The sequence below is a fragment of the Wolffia australiana genome, chromosome 15, assembly GCF_029677425.1.
Source record: "Wolffia australiana isolate 7733 chromosome 15, ASM2967742v1".
Lineage (NCBI taxonomy): Eukaryota > Viridiplantae > Streptophyta > Magnoliopsida > Alismatales > Araceae > Wolffia > Wolffia australiana.
The window spans coordinates 12126350-12145481 of NC_135849.1; the positions used below are offsets into that span (position 1 = coordinate 12126350).

Genomic DNA, 19132 nt, shown 5'->3' on the forward strand with positions numbered 1-19132 from the left:
GGCAGATGTCAACGTTGAGGTGTGAGACAGGTACAACAATCAGTCAAGAGGGCAAGCACTGTAAGTAAACTTAAATCATAAGGACTTCTATAAAAAGTTATAAAATAATTATAAATAGAGGGATTTACCAATTTTAGGTACCTATGCCAGCCAAATCTGGACACCCGCCCCTTTCTTCACCCCTTCTCAAAACACTAATTCCACATGTGAGACTTGATGGCAGAAATATCAATAATATTTGAAAAAATTCAAGAGGAAATCCCTCATTGCATTGGTTGTGTGGATATTTCTCGAGGATGGGAATGTGAAAACCTTGAAGGAAATATTCTAAGTAGCAAAATGAGAGTGAAAAATACCCACACAAGGTGATAATTTCATATTTTATTTTATTGTTTAATCTGATTCAGATACATATATGGGCTTCTAATGATCAATCAAGCCCAAAATATCCCAAGAATCATATGTTCTGGAAGCATCCCTTCTTAGTAGTGAAAGGAAACTCCACTTCTTTATTCAAACCCATGAGATTTCTAGGGCAAAGTAATCCCATATTACCAACCCTTTTCATCCAAGTTGAAGAAGTCCTTAGTAATCTAAATTACTCAATATCAGGTTGAGGGAAAATGGGCCAATCCACAACGAAGCCAATATTTGCTTTCTTTATTTTTACTGGCCAAATAAATGACCAAAATAGGTATTGAATTGACAAAAAATAATCTTTAGAGTTTTCCTAAATTTATAAATTGTAATATTTTCTGAGATTTATATTATATAAAAACATAATAAATATGACTCAATATTTCTTTTATTATTTTCCTAATTGTATTCAATGTTTTAATCCAAAAGAATCTCAAATCTAATATTACATATGACAGTTAAATTTTCAAAAAATTAGAATATTTTAGTTATTCTTACACAGAACTAATTTTGTGATATTGATTAATTACTATGTATATTACTTCATTTAATATACCTAATTTTGTGATATTGATTGGTGACGGTGGTTGGTGGCAACATATAGGGCGTGTGAATTTAGTGTGGGTGCCCGAATTAGTGAGCTCCCAGGGAACGCAGATCTCCCTACCTTTTCATAACTAAGTGAAAAAAATCCAAGATTTTGAGCTGTCCTTGCTCGATACTTGGGTATCCAACATGTGGCGGTAGGCATGTGGTTACAGGTGACAATGTTGATTATGTTAATTACCACATGAGTAGTTCAATTGGTCATCTATTGGGAAAGGATCCAAAGATGATGGGGTCAACACCCAGATTTTGTAATTTTATATTTAATTTAAATATTTTTATTTTTATATATAAATCACAATTTAATATTTTATTATTTATATGTAAGGATAATAAATAATAGTTAATAGTAGTGAAAGACAAAAATATTTATAAAATAAAGATAAATAAATAATATACAAATAGCTAAAGGTAAAATACAGATATAGAGATCCAGGTTTAATATGAAGCTAATCATGAACATGGAATTAAAAATAAAATATCTTACCACCGGAGAATAAGTTTCTATTGGGTGGGGAAATATAAAAATCCCTTGAAAACCAACTTTGCGTTCAGAACATTCTTGTATTCATATCTTTTGTTTACATGTGAGTATATTTTATTGGTTGCAACCACAAAAGTTCACAATCAGTTGAATTTATCATTTATAAATGCTTCTTAAGTGATACAAATTATGTTTGCTGGAACTTGAAGAAAATCCATCAATTCGTGCTGTGAATAAAATTTAATTTTGTTTGATATCATGATACGAAACAAACATTAAAAATGTATGTTTGATAAACTATGCCATATGATATTTGAAAGCTTTTCTCCTGAGAAAAATAGTTCTTTAATAATACCCATTTTAGAAAAAAGGCTATATTTTTGGGATTCTCCATGAATTTCCTAGTATTTGAGGAAGTCATCACCCTTTTTTTGGATACTTGACTCATAAGTCTTGGTTCCTTGAATTAGTATTGTCCAACTAAAAGGTCACATTTACTTCGTTTAAACATAATAGGTGATGCCAAATATGTTTTGGTCTCCAAGTTGTAACACGAGGACTGGATTTTACAGGGTACGTAGAACTTTCCTGATGTAATACTAGAGAAACTCATGTGGAAGTTTGAAACAAAGGAAACAATGCTTGAGGCACTTACATGGCATATCAAATTATCTTGTGGACACCAAAGACTTAGACTTGATATTCTGGATATCTGCTTATCTGTCGAAGTTTTCCATGTTATTCTTAAAATTTTCATATATCGGAATATGAAATATCTCATATAGCATTGGAGGCACTCCATGAGTTTTAAAACATGAATTTTATGGTTAAAGTTTAAACATTTTGCAGATCAAGTATATATGCATAGATTTTGATGCAGGATGGCTAGAGGAGACGACACAGGTTGATGCAGGATGACTAGAGGAGACGGGACGGGATGACAACAGGTGTAGGATATTGGCCAACTAGAGAATGGGTAAGATGAAACCAGACCAGAAATCACACGATCGATTCCGAAGAATTAAATCCGATGAAATAGTGATGGTGCAGCCCCTTTTCTCGTCGAAGGCGGGAGTACTATCTTCAACCACCGCGGTGATGCCAAGCACCAAAATCAATAAATTCAAACGATCATTCGCTTGAAGATTCAAAAACCTATTCAACTAGTCGCTTGAAAATTCAAAATCCAAAGCAAACCCGATGGTGGTGGATGAACTCTCAAGGAACACTGGATGATGAACACGGGACACCAAAGAGTGTAGAAGTACCTCAGCACTAGATTAGTGTGTGACGATGTTGCGAGAGATTCTTGACGCGTCGTTGGCACTGGCGATTGACGTGCGCTTCAACAGGGTGTCGCAGATCCAACTTCGCGGTCAGTTGGTGGGGGGTCAAGGGGGGAGTCGCCCCCTTGCGGGGTTTGGGGCAGCACCCCGAAACCTAAACGGTATGCGCATTGGCAAGTGGCTACGAGGGTGGCGGGGGGCGCAACGGGCACAAGCGGCCGGGGTGGAGGGCAGGTGGCGGGGGCGCAGGGCGGCCGGCCGGCGTGGGTGGCAGTTGACGCGCAGGCGGGCTTGCGCGGGCGGTGGCCTGCGCACGGGCAGCCTGTGCGTGGCGGGTCTGCGCGGGCGGCTGCCCACGTGGGCGGCGGTTCGCGCAGGCGGCTTGCCTGCGCGGACTAGCATCCTACACGGGCGGCTTGTTTGTGCGGGCGGCCGGCCTGCGTGGATGGCGATCCGTGTGGGCAGCTTGCCTGCGCGGACAGGCGGTCTGCGCGAAGAGGGGCGACGGTGACAACGACGAGCGATGGCAGCGGCGACCTGAGAGGGGGGAGAGTTAGGGCAAATCTTCCAAGAAGAATAAGACTTCAATTCTTGAAAATAGATTCACCAAGTGTATCGTGCAACATTGGCCTACATATAGGCCTTGGAGGAAAGAGAAAATACAAGAAATAAGATAAAATAGACGACGCGTTATCGTGTCACGTCAAAGGGCAGTTCTGGATCTGGCGTTGACGATGTGTCATGATGCGTGACGTGTCTTGTGTAGGTGGAGACGCAACTGATGCCGGTGCATTGACTTGGTCGTTATCAGGGTGGTTCTGCAGTTGATGTTGGCAACGAGTCATGATGCGGGATGTCTTAGATGACGGTGTTGGCGCGTCCAAAGGTGGTGCGTTGACGTCGTCGCTACCAGATTTAAAAAAATGAAAAAACTCACAAGTGAAAATAGTATGTATAGGAAACCTGCTGTGATATAAATGTCGGAACTTATGCAATCAATGCTACAATCATTTATTGCAGGATACTTTCCCAAGATAAATGTTCACAATCGATACATATATTATGCATTACACATATGTGGAGCTGAAAATACTGTTTTAGGTTTATATAAATAGGATCCCATACCTTTCGTAATTATCGATCACACTAATTTATATTTAAATAGAGACATTTTAATTTAACTGCGATATATTTCACAGTGGTAATTTACCGACTTAATATGATGAAAAGATATCTAGTCATATCTGATGGAATGTTTCACTTATTTGTTGGTGAATGGGGCCAATAATGGGTGCATCTCAACGACACACCTATTAGTACAAATATGATTGATTTTTAAGTTGAATTATTCAAGGCAAGAAGATCATTTCACTAAGAAAACACCATACCTATACTGAATACTGCAACTAATTTAACTTTTAATGACAAAGATTCTAAGTATTGATTATTTATTATCCATCTAGTTTAAAAAATCTAATAACCTTGATAAAACTGATACGATGATGTTTCATGTTACTTCAAGGATCACTAGGCAAATGATTTTTTTGGTTTCGATGAATTTCAAAAGTACTTTAATCACATGCCTTGTTACATGTATCATAGATGGACTATGTATAGCTGATTATTTAACAACCAAGTTAGCTTCAAAGCCATTTGTTATAAATATTGGTATCGATTACCGCGTAGTATCGAAACTTGATTTCTCATACTGTATAGATATTGAGTTGCTAAGTCAACTCATCTAAACCTAAGTTAATACAATAATGAAAGAGTCAACATCTATCTCTCTATGCCTCTCTATCTCACTCTCCACTTGGAGAGGAAAAATAAAGGAATCAACTCCGCCAGAGGAATCCAAAAGATGTTTGCTGTCCCAAGCAACTTCAAAAAGTTTAGCAAAAAAGAGGATGAGCCAATTTCAGAACCATCTACTTACCAGCAATCGCTGCGGAGCTTATTCTCTACTCAGGGGCATCAGCTTCGTCTTCGTCCCCAACCCTCACTGGGGGACATACCCCTAACTCAGCCTTCTCTCTCTCTTCCCTTATCACTGTACATGCAAACCCGCCTCAATCTGTCAGACTTACTACCCAAAAAAAACCCAAAACTGGCAGAACCCATCTTCTCCCTGTTAACCCACAACCTCCACCTCGGCCTCCACATCACCATCACAACTATCTCCCTTCTCTGAGCTCTCCTCTGTCTGAACTCCGGCATGGGGCCCAGCCTTGTCTTCCCCATCCATGTCATCAGATGGAGTAGCAACCTCATTTGCTGCTGTCGAATGGCCATTCGGGACCCACTGTTGACCTGGCACGAACTCAGCCGCATGCGGGTTCATGGTCTTGGAGCCCGACCCCGACCCATCTGAATCAGATCCTTGTATGGCTGGCTTGTTTCTCTGAACCCGGTTGCCAGACCTGCTGTAATTTCCCGAAAGGCGCGGTCCATAGGGGACCCTCGCTGAAGCAAACTGGTAAGAAGGTTTTCTAACCAGCATGGGAGCCATGTTGACCGGAGGAGGTAGAATTCCACCATGGTCAGCATAACCTGGAACGGCGACAGAGCTGAAAACAGGAACCATGGTCGGGTTGAATGGAGGCGCAGCGGCAGAAAGCTTCCTGTTGGGCTCCTTAACCGAGTCCCCATTTTCCTCCTGCTTTTCCTGCTCAGTGGGAGAGCATTGACCTTCTTCTATTGGTTTAGCTTCCGAGGAGTCAGATTCCGGATCCTGCTTATCAGAGAAATCTGGATCTGCCGGAGCCTGCTTATCAGAGAAATCTGGATCTGCCGGACCCTGCTTATCAGAGAAATCTGGATCTGCCGGATCCTGCTTATCAGAGAAATCTGGATCTGCCGGACCCTGCTTATCAGAGAAATCTGGATCTGCCGGAGCCTGATTATCAGAGAAATCTGGATCTGCCGGAGCCTGATTATCAGAGAAATCTGGATCTGCCCGAGCCTGCTTATTGGGGACTTCTGGGTCAACTGGATCTTCTTTTTCCTCCTCTGGATTGACCTTCAGGTCAACACTGGGACTCTCTTTTTCTTCCTTTTCGTTAGTCTCTGGCTCCTTTGCTGGCTGTTGGTCTTCAACAGCTCTTGTAATCGTGCCAGGTGGCGCCAGCGCAACTTCTTTGTAGGACAGAAGCTTCCTGGTCAATGAAGCAGGCTTTGTGGGTGGAGGAGCTTCGTTGACCAGTTTGTCGGGTGCGTTGGCCAGTCTGTCTACTGCATTGACCGGTTTGTCTGATGTGTTGACCAGTTTCTCTGACGCATTGACCGGTGGCTTGGGGCTGAATTTTGAGCTCTTGGGGACGAAGACGGTGGCAGAAGCAGTTGAATCAATTGGAGATGATCTCGGAGATGGGGAACCAGGGGAGAGTCTGGCTTTGTATCGTTGAGATTCTGGGTTTAAGGAGTTAGTGTTGAGCTTAGACAGACTTGGCCGTCTACCTGATGACTTTCTGCCCCCTTGAGAACGGCCCTTGGGGACGGCTTCCTGCCATCCTTCATCTGAAGATGGATCCAATGGTACAGCTTGGTCCTGCGTCTCTGGCGGCGATGGCGATGGAGTTATCATGTTGACCGCTGGTTTCTCTTCTTTCTTAGGTGCCTGGGCATTGACCAATCTAACCTCATTCTCTTTGTCGTTGGATGGTTCCTTTCTTGGGGATTCTGCCAAGAACTGGTCTCCACCTGTTGCAGCTCCTCCCTGTGCTTGGGTCGCTTGACCCTTGACCTGAAGCAACAGGAAAAGAGGACTGTGAGAAAACATACACAAGTTTAGATTTCGTCGAAGCAAGTTTAGCACCACCTTTGCTCGCGCAAGTTTTCGTTGGTTTTCTCTCGCCTTGAGCTGGTCATCCGGGTTGATGAAGTCTAAAAGATCCGACACACTGAAAAAAATCAAATATAGCGATAGTTATTTCCCTTTTATACAAAGTATTTATCTACAAGTGGGAGGAAGATTGGGTAATGACCTGAGGTGGCCTTTACTGGCAATGGAGGCATCAGGTTTGGGTGTGCCATTGCGTGCGGCCTCTTGCTGCTCCAGAGCCTTTGATTCGAAATATTCAAGCCAAGCTGCGGCATCCTGGAGGAGAATGATGTTCTGTTTCAGAATACAAGGCGAAATAGAAATCATGATGGTTGTTCGTCAGATTTTACCTGGGTTCTAAGATCTTCTGATCCAAGCTTCGCTTTTAGTATTTGCAGAGTAGTCTGCTCGTGCTGAACGCTCAACGAGTAAGCTTCCATTAAAGACAGAGCAATCGCAATGGCATGATAACTGGCTGCAGTCTGCGTTACAGAGACCAGTACGGGGTCACCAAGGCTCTCCAGAGAGACACAGAGAGAGAGAGAGAAAGACACGGGAGAAAGAGAGAGAGAGAGAGAGAAAGACACGGAGAGAGAGAGGGCAAGACCTGTATATGGTCGGCTCCCAGAAGTCTTTGATTGCATTTTAGCGCCTCGTGAAGGTATCTCAGAGCAACGTGGATATTTCCGAGCCCTTCCTCCATCATGGCTACATTAATGTAAGTTGCCGCCGTGTTTGGGTGTGATGGACCACAGGTCAAGTGAAGCAGATATAACGCCCGATTGACATACCTGGTAAAAATATGGGATGAGTAATGCTTATCAACAGCACTTTCTTTATCAAAGTAACTTTATTTCATTATCCACAGACATAGGTCTTTTGATAAACTCCCGGAAAAGGTAACTCGTTTATGTTGCAAAGCCTTTTGAATCTTACTTCAAGGCTAGCTCAGTATGCTGAAGCCGGTAGTAGAAGACAGCAAGATCTCCATAGCTTTTCATTGTATCCGGATGGTCAAGGCCAAGTTCTCTCTCGTTTATGTCTAAAGCCTTCTGTTGATAAATCGTAGCCTGCAGATTTTGCAGCATTGTCATCAGGAAAGGTGTTGGGATCAATGCATTGGAGTCCAGTAAACCCTTGATAGAATCATGTGTCAACCTTTTGACTGTCCATTATTTCAATTTTAACCAATTGTTTGATGAGCATGATTAAGTTGAATAGCACACTAACAGTAAATTTGGGTACTTGCCTGATTGAAGTCACCAGTGTGATATAGAACTACCGCCAAAAGACTATAGGCCCCTGCTGTCATTCGATGGTATGGACCACATACTGCTACAAGTTTTGCGAGTGCCTTGAAAAATTAAATATAAGGAATGGAATTCAGACGGTTTGTAATTCAATCAGTTTAAAGGGAAAGAGAATTGCAAAGAAGCAGGAACCTCTACCTTGGTTCCATAGTTGACTGCATCGTCAAGTCTGCCTTTGTCCAAGGACGTCTTAGAAGACTCCAACAGCGTACGTCCATCAGCAGATGAACATGAAACATGCTGTAATCTCTTGTGATTAGATATAGTTTTTTTCTAAAGTTTCAATCATACATCAGTTCGAATGAGAATCATCCTGCTTACTTTGTAAACGGGCACCATACTGACAATATCAGACTTGGTAAAAGGTGAACATCCATCCATCTCATAGTCCCTCGTTATCAGTTCAAGTCCAACCTGGATTATGTTGAAATTTAAGTACAGGAGGGTTGGAGTAGTAAATCAGTAAAGATTTAACTTGGTGTCGTAGAGGAAGAGTACCTTGTGGCAAAGGCCCCGGAGAACTGCGTATTTTCTCAGCTCAGTGCATGCATCATCTTTCCATTTGTACCCAAATCTCTTTTCAAGGAACGTTTCTATCCACTTCTGGTTTAGGCTTGCGCCAGAGTTGACCTGCTCGATAGGTGTGGAACCCAGCAAGAGATTTAAGCAAGCCGCTATTGATCCAGCGAGGTCTGTCTCATTATCGACAGCTGCAATGACTGCTTGGAGTATGTGTTTATAAGCCCGTGTTAACATTTCATGGATGCAAAGTGACTGGACATGAGGAAGCTTGTCGGCAAGTTCAACCTGATTTTATAAAAAGTTAAAATGGATAATCAAGAAATAATAATCCAAAGTGTCGAGATAGTTTCTCAAGGTTGAATAGTTTGAATAGCAAATACAAACTTAGGTACTTACAATACGGCCTAAAGAACACATCTGTAGGCCTCTGGTGTGCATAAAATCTGTAAGAGTCCGTCCATCAACTGGACTAAGTTCAAGCGATCCAAAATCCGCCACCTGATAAAATTTAAAGCGAGGAAAATAATGTAAATAATTTGTCTAAGAGATCACAGATAAAGGAAACGTGGGAATGTCGTTTCACCAGCTTTGGCAACGCTGTTTCCTCGTAATATTTGTGGGCCAGCTCTATTAGCTCATCGGGTGACTGCAAAAACAAGTGAGAAATTAAAGCAAGAGTTCACTATAAATTAAGCGGGAGTCATGCCCTCGTTTGTGTGTGACATATATATAATTTGTGAAAACCCAACGACTCGTAACGTCCTCTAAATTAAAAATTATGTTCAAATGACTATGAAATGAAGGGAGGCAATGAACCTTGAGATGTAGGCCTGTGTCAGACTCTTTTAGGCGAAGATAAGAAGCCTCAGGAAGCAACTTCTGCAAAAAGATTTCCTTCTCTGGGTGGATTTTATCCTTCTCCTGTTCAACAGAATCACCATTTGACTTCTCACGATCAACCCCGTTGCAAGCAGGACCTTCCTTGCTCGGGTCATCAACCTTCTTTTTCATCACTTTTAGGGGGCCAAGTAACTTGCCGAGCCCTTTAACGGCTTGTTCAACTTTAACTTCCTCAGTTTTCTTAGTTTCATTTTTTCCTGTTGCAGCGCTTTGCAAGTGCTGCACCCAACACGCTCCCAGCTCCCATCTTATCCACCTCCTCTGTTTGTCAGGTTCCTCTCGTAACCTTTCAAGACATCTCTCAAAAACTCTCTCCACAAAAGACTCGGAACCCTTTAAATCATCTAACTGCGGATCCGCCTTGTGCAACACCCTCCTCAAACTGCAAAAAAAAGAAGTTAAACCAGCAAACAATCATAAAGAACTCTAGAGTCCGTTTTTCAGAATCTCACCAGTTGACATTAAGGGCGTTAGCACCGCCCTCTGGCTGATCATCGATGTCGATTTCTTGAGGGAGAGAACTATCAGCCGAGATCTTCTCAGGAGGAACATTAACCACCGCAGTATACCCACCGTGTCTGACGATAACTACCCCTAGAGTGTCTGTATCCTGAAATAAAGAATTCCCACAATTTCTCATCATCATCAGCCAAAACCCCGAAGAAATCACAAGAATGCTTACGTGGACAGTCACACTCTCGTCTGCGGTTATTCCCTTGATCAGATTTCTTCGCGCGACTTCTTCAATTGACATCTCCGCCAACTGGGTACCGTCAATCTTAGTCTCCAGCCGCGAAGAGCCATCAGACTCATCTTTCGAAACTCTGATTCTTAAATCGCCGATAATCTCTTCGAAGATGCCACTATCTGGATGCCCATTTTGCCTTGCATTGGACGGCAAACTACTTCCAATAACGCGCTGGATGGCGTCCACCGCTTTGAAAACTGAAACGTCGACGAATAGATTGTGGAGAAGGAAAGCTTTCCTGTCCCGGGTTTGCCTCTCTTCAGCCGTTTTACAAGGCATGGCCGCCAAGCAAGAGAAATCTCTTCCCCATTGCCTGTGGTCAGCCTTGCCGTCTCTTCCTTGACCACCGCCATTTCCTCCCCAACTCTCATCCTCAGTAGGAAGCGGCTGAAAAGTTGAGGCTAAATCTCCAATCACGGGAGGAACAACCCAAGTATTTGCGCGGAATCCGTATGGAAGATTGCCGAACTGAAATGAAATTGGAAATAGGCAATTTCTCACAATCACATCGAGCAACGGGAAATTAGCAAAATCAAAATTTTATGACGAATTTACCTTGTTGTGTTCGGTGAACGCTTTAATGAGAGCCGTGTAAGCCTGAAAGTCAATTGAAGTTCAGTTCGAAAACTGTTGACGAAGAATAAAGAGTTCCAATTCGGGAATAATCTTCCACTCACGGCAGAAAACGCCCGGCTGATTTGATGCAGCAGCCCAACTAACGAACGGCTCAAAAGTGCCCTTCTTCCAGCCGGGTAGAACCCTTCTCGAGAAGCCACAATCGTCGCCGGCTTCCCATTACACATCCTCACCTGGTTAGGAACAAATTCAAATCCCATTCGAGATCAATCAGAATATCCCACACAGAAACAAGCCAAATCCGCGGAAACTTACATCAATCTGGAAGAAATCATCCTCTCTTTTATCCTCCACAAACGGCCGGGAAGACAACCGAACATCTGAAACACATTAGATACAGTAAATCTCCACAACCCAGACGACAGAACCGAACCAACCACCGAAAAACAACATCGACAAGAAGAAATCTGACATTGCAGCGGCGGTGTCAGGTGGGCGAATGAGAAGAAATCGTAAAACTGTCCGAGCTTCGGCGGAGGATACATCGGCTCATCCTTGTTGCATTCGCCAGGAGCCCTAGTCGAAATTGGGGATCCGGGTTTCTTCTCCGTCCCCAAACCTTCATCTTTAGACTCAACCTCGGATAGAATACTCTCCGTTTCCCTTCTCCCGTCGTTCTTCCCCGTTCCTCCCGCATTCTTCCCCGGCGATGGCGATCCGAAAGCGGTCGTGCAAGCGATGATATCAAGCAGACGACGAACATGCCCGATCGCGATCTCCTCGGTGTAGTCCTCTGCCGATCACAGCAATTAAATATCATCCTCCATAAGTTCATTTCCGAAAGTCCCCTCCAATTATATACCTTCGACCAAGGTCAGATGACACGGCTTCAGCGACACAACCTCCACCGAGTCCTTCAGCCTGGCTCCTCGGACCTGGGATCGGGTAAACCGACAACCGATAAGAATCCGAACCCGACCCGGTTACACGTCGGACGGGGCCACAGAAGATTACCTCGTGGGACAGGGAAAAGTTGGTGAGGTGGCAGGTGTCCACGTGGACGGCCAGTAATTTCCTCACATCTAGGATCCTGTCCGTCGATATTCCCTGGAGGACGACGTCGGATCAGTTTAAGCGCGCGGGACAAGATAACAGCCCAGGCGGTTGGTTACTACCTTGAGCGTTCGCAGGGAGAAGTCGGGCGTCTCTACGGAGATGTCGAGCGCAGACGGCAAAGCTACAAACGAGAAGGGAAATCAATCAATCGCTGAATTGCAAAAGGATTGGCGAAGAAGAGAAGAATCAGATTACTCTTCTCTTCCTTCTTCTTCTTCTCTCCCTTGGATTTGTGCTGCTTCGCCTTCCCGGCTTTGGGCGCCATGGCAGGGCAATGCTGGAAGGGAATTCTCGGTTGAGGAGGAAGAAGAGCTCGGAGGGAGTGAAGAGAGATGAATATAGGACAGAGAGGAGAGGGACAGGAGAGAGGGGGGAGATTTGAAGGGATAGAACGGATGGAGAAGCGAGATAGGATAAGGTTCTGATAGTTCTCCTCGTTCGGCTTACTGCGGGGAGACCATCGCCGAATGGGAAGCCGAGGAAGATAGAGAGAGATAGTGAGGAGAAGAGAGAGAGATGGCGCGTGGGTGGGGGCCGGAGCCAGCCATTTGGAGCCTCTCGTTTCTCTCCCTTCCTCATCACCTCCCTCTTTATCTTTTATTGCCTCTATGAAGCTCTCCCCCCCCTGTGCTACCGTTCAGATAACGAGTATGAAACTTGATATCGGATAACGATTTTGATAAGGGTTCAGATTACTCGCCTTTGGTTAGTAATCTGGGATTTTAGTTAGTGATATTGGGCCGATGCCCATGGGCTTTCTTACTCGTTTCTCCTGGGAGATGCCTGTAAGTAGGGATCGTCAAACGTCACCGTGACGGACACGTGACGGTGATGTGTGACGGGCTGTACGTGACGGTGACGTGACAGTGACGGGATACCCCGGACGCATGACGTGACGACAGGTCCGTCACGGATGACGACCGTGACGGATTAACATAGTAAAATAGTATTATAAATAATAACATAGTAAAATAAATAATACTGTATGTTGAGTATGCTTTTAAACATATTAAAAATAATTTTTATCATTTCTGTCACCGATGACGGTGATGCCATCACAGAGACAGTGACGTGACGGAACGAGGAAGAAGGGACGCGTGACGAGTACGTGACGGAATTTTTCAAAATCCTCGGATGCGTGACGAGACAGTGACGTGACGAACATTTTGTCATGTCACCATTCGTCACACATTATCATCCGTCCCATCACGTCCGGGGCGTCACGTCCGGGGCGTCACGTCCCGGACATGCCGTTCCCTACCTGTAAGGGATGGAACAGATGACAGTCTATGTTTGAAGTAGATTGCAAAGAGAGAGAGGGAGAAGGGGCAGCTTCATTATATGGCTGACTTGTATCAGGTGGTCAATAATGGGTAGGGCTTTAAAAGCTCTCTGGACCCATAAGTCTGTATTGATTGCAAGTGGTTGTGTGGGGGGCGACATGACGAAGAAGGATCACAGGATGAGATGTGCTCAAGAAAGAGCATGCATTTGGTAGTTTCGGGGATCACCGATATCCATGAAACTAATATCTTTAATTAATTTCATCCTTTTAGACATGCACTTCATCTTGATAAGTTTTTGCCGAAAAAATAATTTTACAAGATCTAATAAATTTTAAATTATAATGCGAGGTGTTTTTAGATTGAAATATATAGCTTTTTAAAATGATAATCAATTACAAATCATCAAAATAGTTAGGTAATGATTATTATTTATGTTCCACATACTACATAAGTATTATATTTTTATTGAGATTTAGTCAAATATATCTATTAAAAAATTAGATAACTATATACATACATTAAAATATCGAAGTTGGAGGTGATATTTAATATTTTAGTTGGGAAAACTTTAGCCTTACTTGCTACGCTACAGTAAATATTTTATTTATTATATTGGATGGATTCATTAACAATTTATATTCAGATTTATTTATATTATAACAAAATGAGTACATATACAGATAAAATTTAAAAGATAGAGGCTGGATGGTCTATCATAAGATTTTTTTGAAGTGTTCTCATAATATTGGTTATGATAGAAGGAAAAAAAATTAATGAATAGATGTTCAATAATAGTGAAGGTTATAAAAACAAGGAATGTTAGTTGAAATAAATTTATTAAGCATGACTTTTATTTTAGATCACATTAAATCAATTTACTTATTTAAGGAATCAAGGAATCAAAATAATTTGGGATTAGATCCAGAATAAAGAAAACACTCAACATTTGGGTCAGGAATCTGTAACATCGGTTCCTCCACAAGACCGATCGCCAAATGGGCCTCCACAGAAGAGATCATTGGCTGATATCACTTGGTGGTTCAAAATTATGATTTGACATATCATAACCCAGTTATTTGATCCATTTTGTATATTTCATGCTTAATTATTCAAGGGTTGAATATGATTTATTTAACGAATTTTCAAGGTGGAATTTCAAATATGCTTTAAATAATTTTATTGATATTCCTTAATTTTTTAAAATTCACTTTCTAGAGTGAATGTAGACATTTGAATTCTTAAACAGAAAGATAGAGGAATAAAAAAAACATAGAGTTTAACAATTTAATAATTGGTCACAAAATACCCCCATAACAAGTAGGAAACCTCAATGACGAGTTTTTAGTCCAACAGGACAGCTAACAAAGGCCATAATCCCAGGCACTGGATTGTTAAGGTGAACACTTATACATGTCAACATTTTGAAAATGCGCACTTAAATTTTATGTCATTATTTAATGTTAAGGAGATAATATAAATGAAATAAAATATTTATTCCACTTTGCTCTATTTTAAAAATAAAATTTAGTGAATGAGCATGAACTTTGGTAAAAATAATTTCTCGTCTAAACGTAAAAATGATGTATAACTTGGGAATATTTTTATTTCTATTCATTATTGATGTAATGAAATTAATAACTTCCCTGAAGTGGTCAAATTGTAATATTATCTTGAGAATTTTTTAAGTGTAGTTTCATAGATGAATCATATGAGAAAGTAAATACCAACTGTGAAATGAAGAAGAGCACCAAGAAAAATGTCAATCTTAAGGTGAATTATCATATTATTTAAAAATTGGGTTTTATGTACTCTTTCTTTGTCCACGTCCTTCATCCATAAGCTATAAGTATACATCTTTCCTCAGATGCCTTCTCCTTCCTCATGATTATTCATATAGTGGAACCATAGCAAGTTGATTATTCAAGGTCTCATCCTTCGTCGAACTACTCCATTTGCACTCTCATCACATCCTTCTTTTAAAAAATGGTTCAGTATCATTATTTCAGTTATCTCTTTATATCAACAAGGCATATATGGTTAATTGATCCCAAAAGAAAGAATATTTTTAAAAGTGTGTGGTCAGGTTGCCATGCAATGGTGAAATCTTTTTCTTAGATGTTGCATTTATGCTAAAAATTATGTAATGTTTTGAACTCTGCTCAACATCATCCTTAACACAATTCCAAGATGAGTTTGGAGTTGTTCTAACTCTTAAATTTCCCTCATTGAATTTTTTATCTATATCTTGAGCAATTGCTTTTGATTCATCTAAAGCACTAGTATATCTTATTTGAAAAATGCCCAACCTAATTTAGCTGATCCTTTATAATTATTTCCCACTTCAAGGTCAAAAAATTATGACCAAAAGAAACATCCATCAATTTAAATACTGACATTTTCAAGTTGGCTATTACAATATCTCTGATTCCCATCAATGAATTATATAGACTCAGTTATGGGATTCACTTCTCCTTCAGGATCTTCTAAATGATATCATTAAGCTCTGATACAAGTCTATAGAGACACTATAAACTTATATCCCATTAATATCATATGTGATACATGTTTCACCTTGATTTATCCTGATATTTTCTATGATAAATAATAACACCCTAAAAGTGGTATTTAGTTCAGTAATTAGCTCAATTTTATGCATTTGAAGAGTTTAAAATAGGTTTATTATCATATATTTACATATTAATTATTACTCCAAGTGAATTCTGATTTTTTCCCCTAATTTTCTCTAAATTTATGAATTTTATAGATTTTATTTAAGCTTGTAATAATTCTATTTAAATGGAAATGGCAGGTTCAAAAATTAATTTTAATGTTAATTAATGTGGGGACGAATTACTGAATTTTCTAGAATTTTTAGAATTTTGTTGGATTTCTATGGGATTTATTCGAGAAAGAAATGAATTTTTAAATAGAAAAAAAATTATTTATATGGAATATAATATTTTTAAAGCAATTTCTAAAGTCAGAGGGGTTTCTCTTAAATTTTTGTTGCAATTATGTCCTTAAAACAGCTCTCGGTCGCCCATTGCAGGCGTAAAGATACAACTAAAAGAGTTGCAGGGTTTTTTATGAAATTAATCAGGATATTTTAATGTTTTTAGGAAAATATGGAGGAGAGAGAAAGCAGAGGGGCATATGCATAAATAGTTTTTGGGCGGGGTCAGTTTGTACGCGTGAATATTTTCGGGGACTTTTGCAAAAAATGCAAGAAGTTGATTTCGCGGGGCCACGTGGCCGAATCTCAGCCATTGGATGAGAATCTGACGCCTTATATGCAAAAATCAAACTAAGTGTCCTCGAAGATAAGTGCACCGCCTGTGCAGTGCATACAAAGCGCAGGCATAGGAGGTGACATGGGTAGTTCTTGTTGGGAAGCGCCAGGCACGATGCACAAGTAAGTGCGTTTAATATGTATCGTGTTTATTTTTTTATTTCTTTCTATTTCAATCCAATCAGCAGTAGACAGATAATTGCATGTATGGAAAAAAATTAATTGAATAAATGGATATTGATCCAACGGCTATGATTGGTTAAACTTCATTTATTAATAACTTTTTATCCTGAAGTCCAATTGAGGTCAAATTTCTATGAATTTTCTTGTCTCAACGTCTTCTTTCTATCTGTATGGTTGGATAATTCAGAGCAACCCTACATTGATGGATAAAAATTAATTATTGGGGGTATAATGGTAATTTCTACCATTCAACCCAAGTATAAAAGCAGAATTTTGAGTTGAGGAGGTCATTCTGGGGGAGGATCTTTCACAACTACAAGACAAAGAGGAGAATCAGACTGGATCAAGCTTTGGTACTTTTTATGTCATTGTATTTGAATTTTTAGTGTAGTGTCGATGTTTTATTAGTGAATTTCTTCATCATTCTTCTTGATCTTGGTCTGAAATTCGAAATCGCTAGGCCTGAGCAGAATGTACAAGTCCAAACTACTATCAAGAGGAGTGAGCATTGAGTTGATCTAACTAGTCCAATTGCAAATTAAGAATAAGAAAAAAATTATAAAAAAGGTTTAAATTCTAGGAAGATTTGGGTGTGTTTATGAGATAGTAGTTACTGAATTTGGTTTCCGAATCCCCCCAAAACAAATTAAGACTAAATCTCCTTCTTAACCCCTCTATTTGACTACCTTGATCCTTTTTATTAGATCAAAGAAGTCAATTTTGAGATCCCTAATTCTTCTAATCCTCCCATCTCTTCTACCCTCCTTTTTAAATTCTTAATCTAATTAGGATAATTTGATCTTCATTGAAGATAACATTAACTCTAATTAGGGTCAAATTATTCAAGTAAATCACTAATTGAATCCCTTACTAGCTTCCCATGGACGATACCTATACTTATTAATATACATCTTAAGGTATGGTTTTATAAATTTTATTTCATAAGCTAAAATTAACAAAGACAAGGGATTTTTATTAGGTAATTTGACCCCTAATTTTTGGCTTATCAATTGGCACCATTGCCAGGGAAGCAACGCTTAGGAATTTCAATTTGTTTTTATTTTTATCAATTGAGTGTTTTGAAATTGTGTTCAAAATCGTTTTGGTTTTATTTTCTATAAAGTGCTTATAATTAATCTATTATACATTCTTGCACTACATTTTTTTCTAATTCTTGATTTAATTGCTTAGAAAGTGCCAAGTATTGATCTAACATCTCTCGTACTAAATTTTATTTCTGATAAGAGAGTCATTATTACTCTAATATTTCAAAATTTATCTTCTGGCTAACGACTAACAGGTGCTTGTTTTTTATTTTAGTGATTTTGTATGAAGCTTAGGTCAGAGTTTGAATCAGATAATATTGGCAGAACTGAACCAGTAGTAAGCTCTTACTCAACCAAATTATGTTCGATTTCACCCACACTCGTAGAACCAACATCCACTAGAATTCCACCAATGAACCCTGCCGGAAATGGAGTAGGAAATCCTGAAGTAGTCAATGAAGGAAGGAGGAGGATTAGAGAATATTCAACCCCATTTGAAACACCTATCTTGACTAGGATATCCAACCCCATTGGAAACGATGTGATGTTTAGGATAGATCTCCACCAATTTCAATTGCTACCATCCTTTTTAGTGAAAGCCAATGAGGAACCATATGACTTCCTGGAACAGGCTTGTGATAGTTTTAGTTGCCCGAAGATTTCAAAAGAGACAGTGAGAATGAAATTATTCCCCCATGCCTTGAAGGGTAGAGCCACGGATTGATTTAGAACATTGGAAACAAATTTTACATCCTGGAGTGAGAAGGCAAAAATTTTCTTTAATAAGTATTATTCGGTAGCACAAACAAATTCATTTAGGAGAGAAATTAGAAATTTTCAGCAGGGAAATAACACCTTTAGTGAAGCTTGGGAGAGATTGATGGGGCTCATCCAAAAATGCCCACACCATGGCATACTTACATGGGAGTTGGTGCAATTTTTTTTATGAAGGGTTGAATGATGTTGAAAAAGGAAGAGTTGATGTTTCTAGTGGACGTGCCCCAGGAGTCATTGTATGAAGATGAAGCTATGGCCCTCCTACAAAAAATGTCAGATAATTTAGCCTACCACCAAGATGCTTCTGGTCATGTACGGGTCCCTCCTCGAAAAGGGGATTGTTGGATGTTAGAGGAGTGGAACCTCAGATCAGCATGGACAGACTTGAAAAATAGATTGGGATCATGATGGGAAAAGATATGGAAAAAATGAATGAAAAAATGATTCCCCTATGGCAAGGACAAAAGAGTGGAAGATTTCATAACCAGTCTTTGAGTAATCAAATCAGCCCCATGAGAAATATGCTCGAGTTGAGAAGTCTGCCCAATGATTTCAGACGTTAATGCAGTAGGTAGGCAAGAGATGAAAAATGCTCAATAGGCCCCTTGAGAGAATTGAGGAGGACAGGGATCTAACCTTAACAACCGCCCACCTCAACAACACTTCCAACCAAGAGCAAACCACCAACCTCAACAACTGCCTTATCAACCTTATAGGAACTTTGCAGATTCAACCAATGCAACTCTCACTAGGGTGATTGAAGAAC

The 19132-nt window shown here is 40.4% G+C and overlaps 1 protein-coding gene and 1 non-coding gene across 3 annotated transcripts; both read right to left on the reverse strand.

Annotated features, from left to right (window-relative positions):
* Nucleotides 1-3358: 3358 nt before the first annotated feature.
* On the reverse strand, nt 3359-12358 carry LOC144713161 (Tetratricopeptide repeat (TPR)-like superfamily protein). 2 transcript variants are annotated; one of them, XR_013583971.1, is made up of 24 exons: nt 11981-12358; nt 11845-11906; nt 11684-11776; nt 11532-11604; nt 11142-11462; nt 10985-11049; nt 10771-10902; nt 10649-10690; nt 10028-10561; nt 9798-9955; nt 9262-9727; nt 9029-9091; nt 8842-8943; nt 8422-8730; nt 8245-8337; nt 8062-8163; nt 7863-7967; nt 7550-7683; nt 7221-7404; nt 6964-7095; nt 6777-6889; nt 6611-6692; nt 4730-6535; nt 3359-3699 (listed from the first exon to the last, which is right to left on the reverse strand). XR_013583971.1 is itself a non-coding variant. In XM_078587665.1 (23 exons), exons 1-23 carry the CDS (start codon nt 12048-12050, stop codon nt 4925-4927), a joined length of 5046 nt encoding a protein of 1681 aa, XP_078443791.1. In that variant the 5' UTR covers nt 12051-12358; the 3' UTR covers nt 4621-4924. The 2 variants fall into 2 exon arrangements, 1 of the variants encoding a protein (XP_078443791.1); XM_078587665.1 differs by lacking the exon at nt 3359-3699 and having other exon boundaries at nt 4621-6535.
* Nucleotides 12359-18396: 6038 nt separating this feature from the next.
* LOC144713366 (small nucleolar RNA R71) lies at nt 18397-18504 on the reverse strand. Its single transcript, XR_013584031.1, has one exon. It is a non-coding gene; the product is annotated as a small nucleolar RNA R71 (small nucleolar RNA).
* Between the last annotated feature and the right edge of the window lie 628 nt (nt 18505-19132).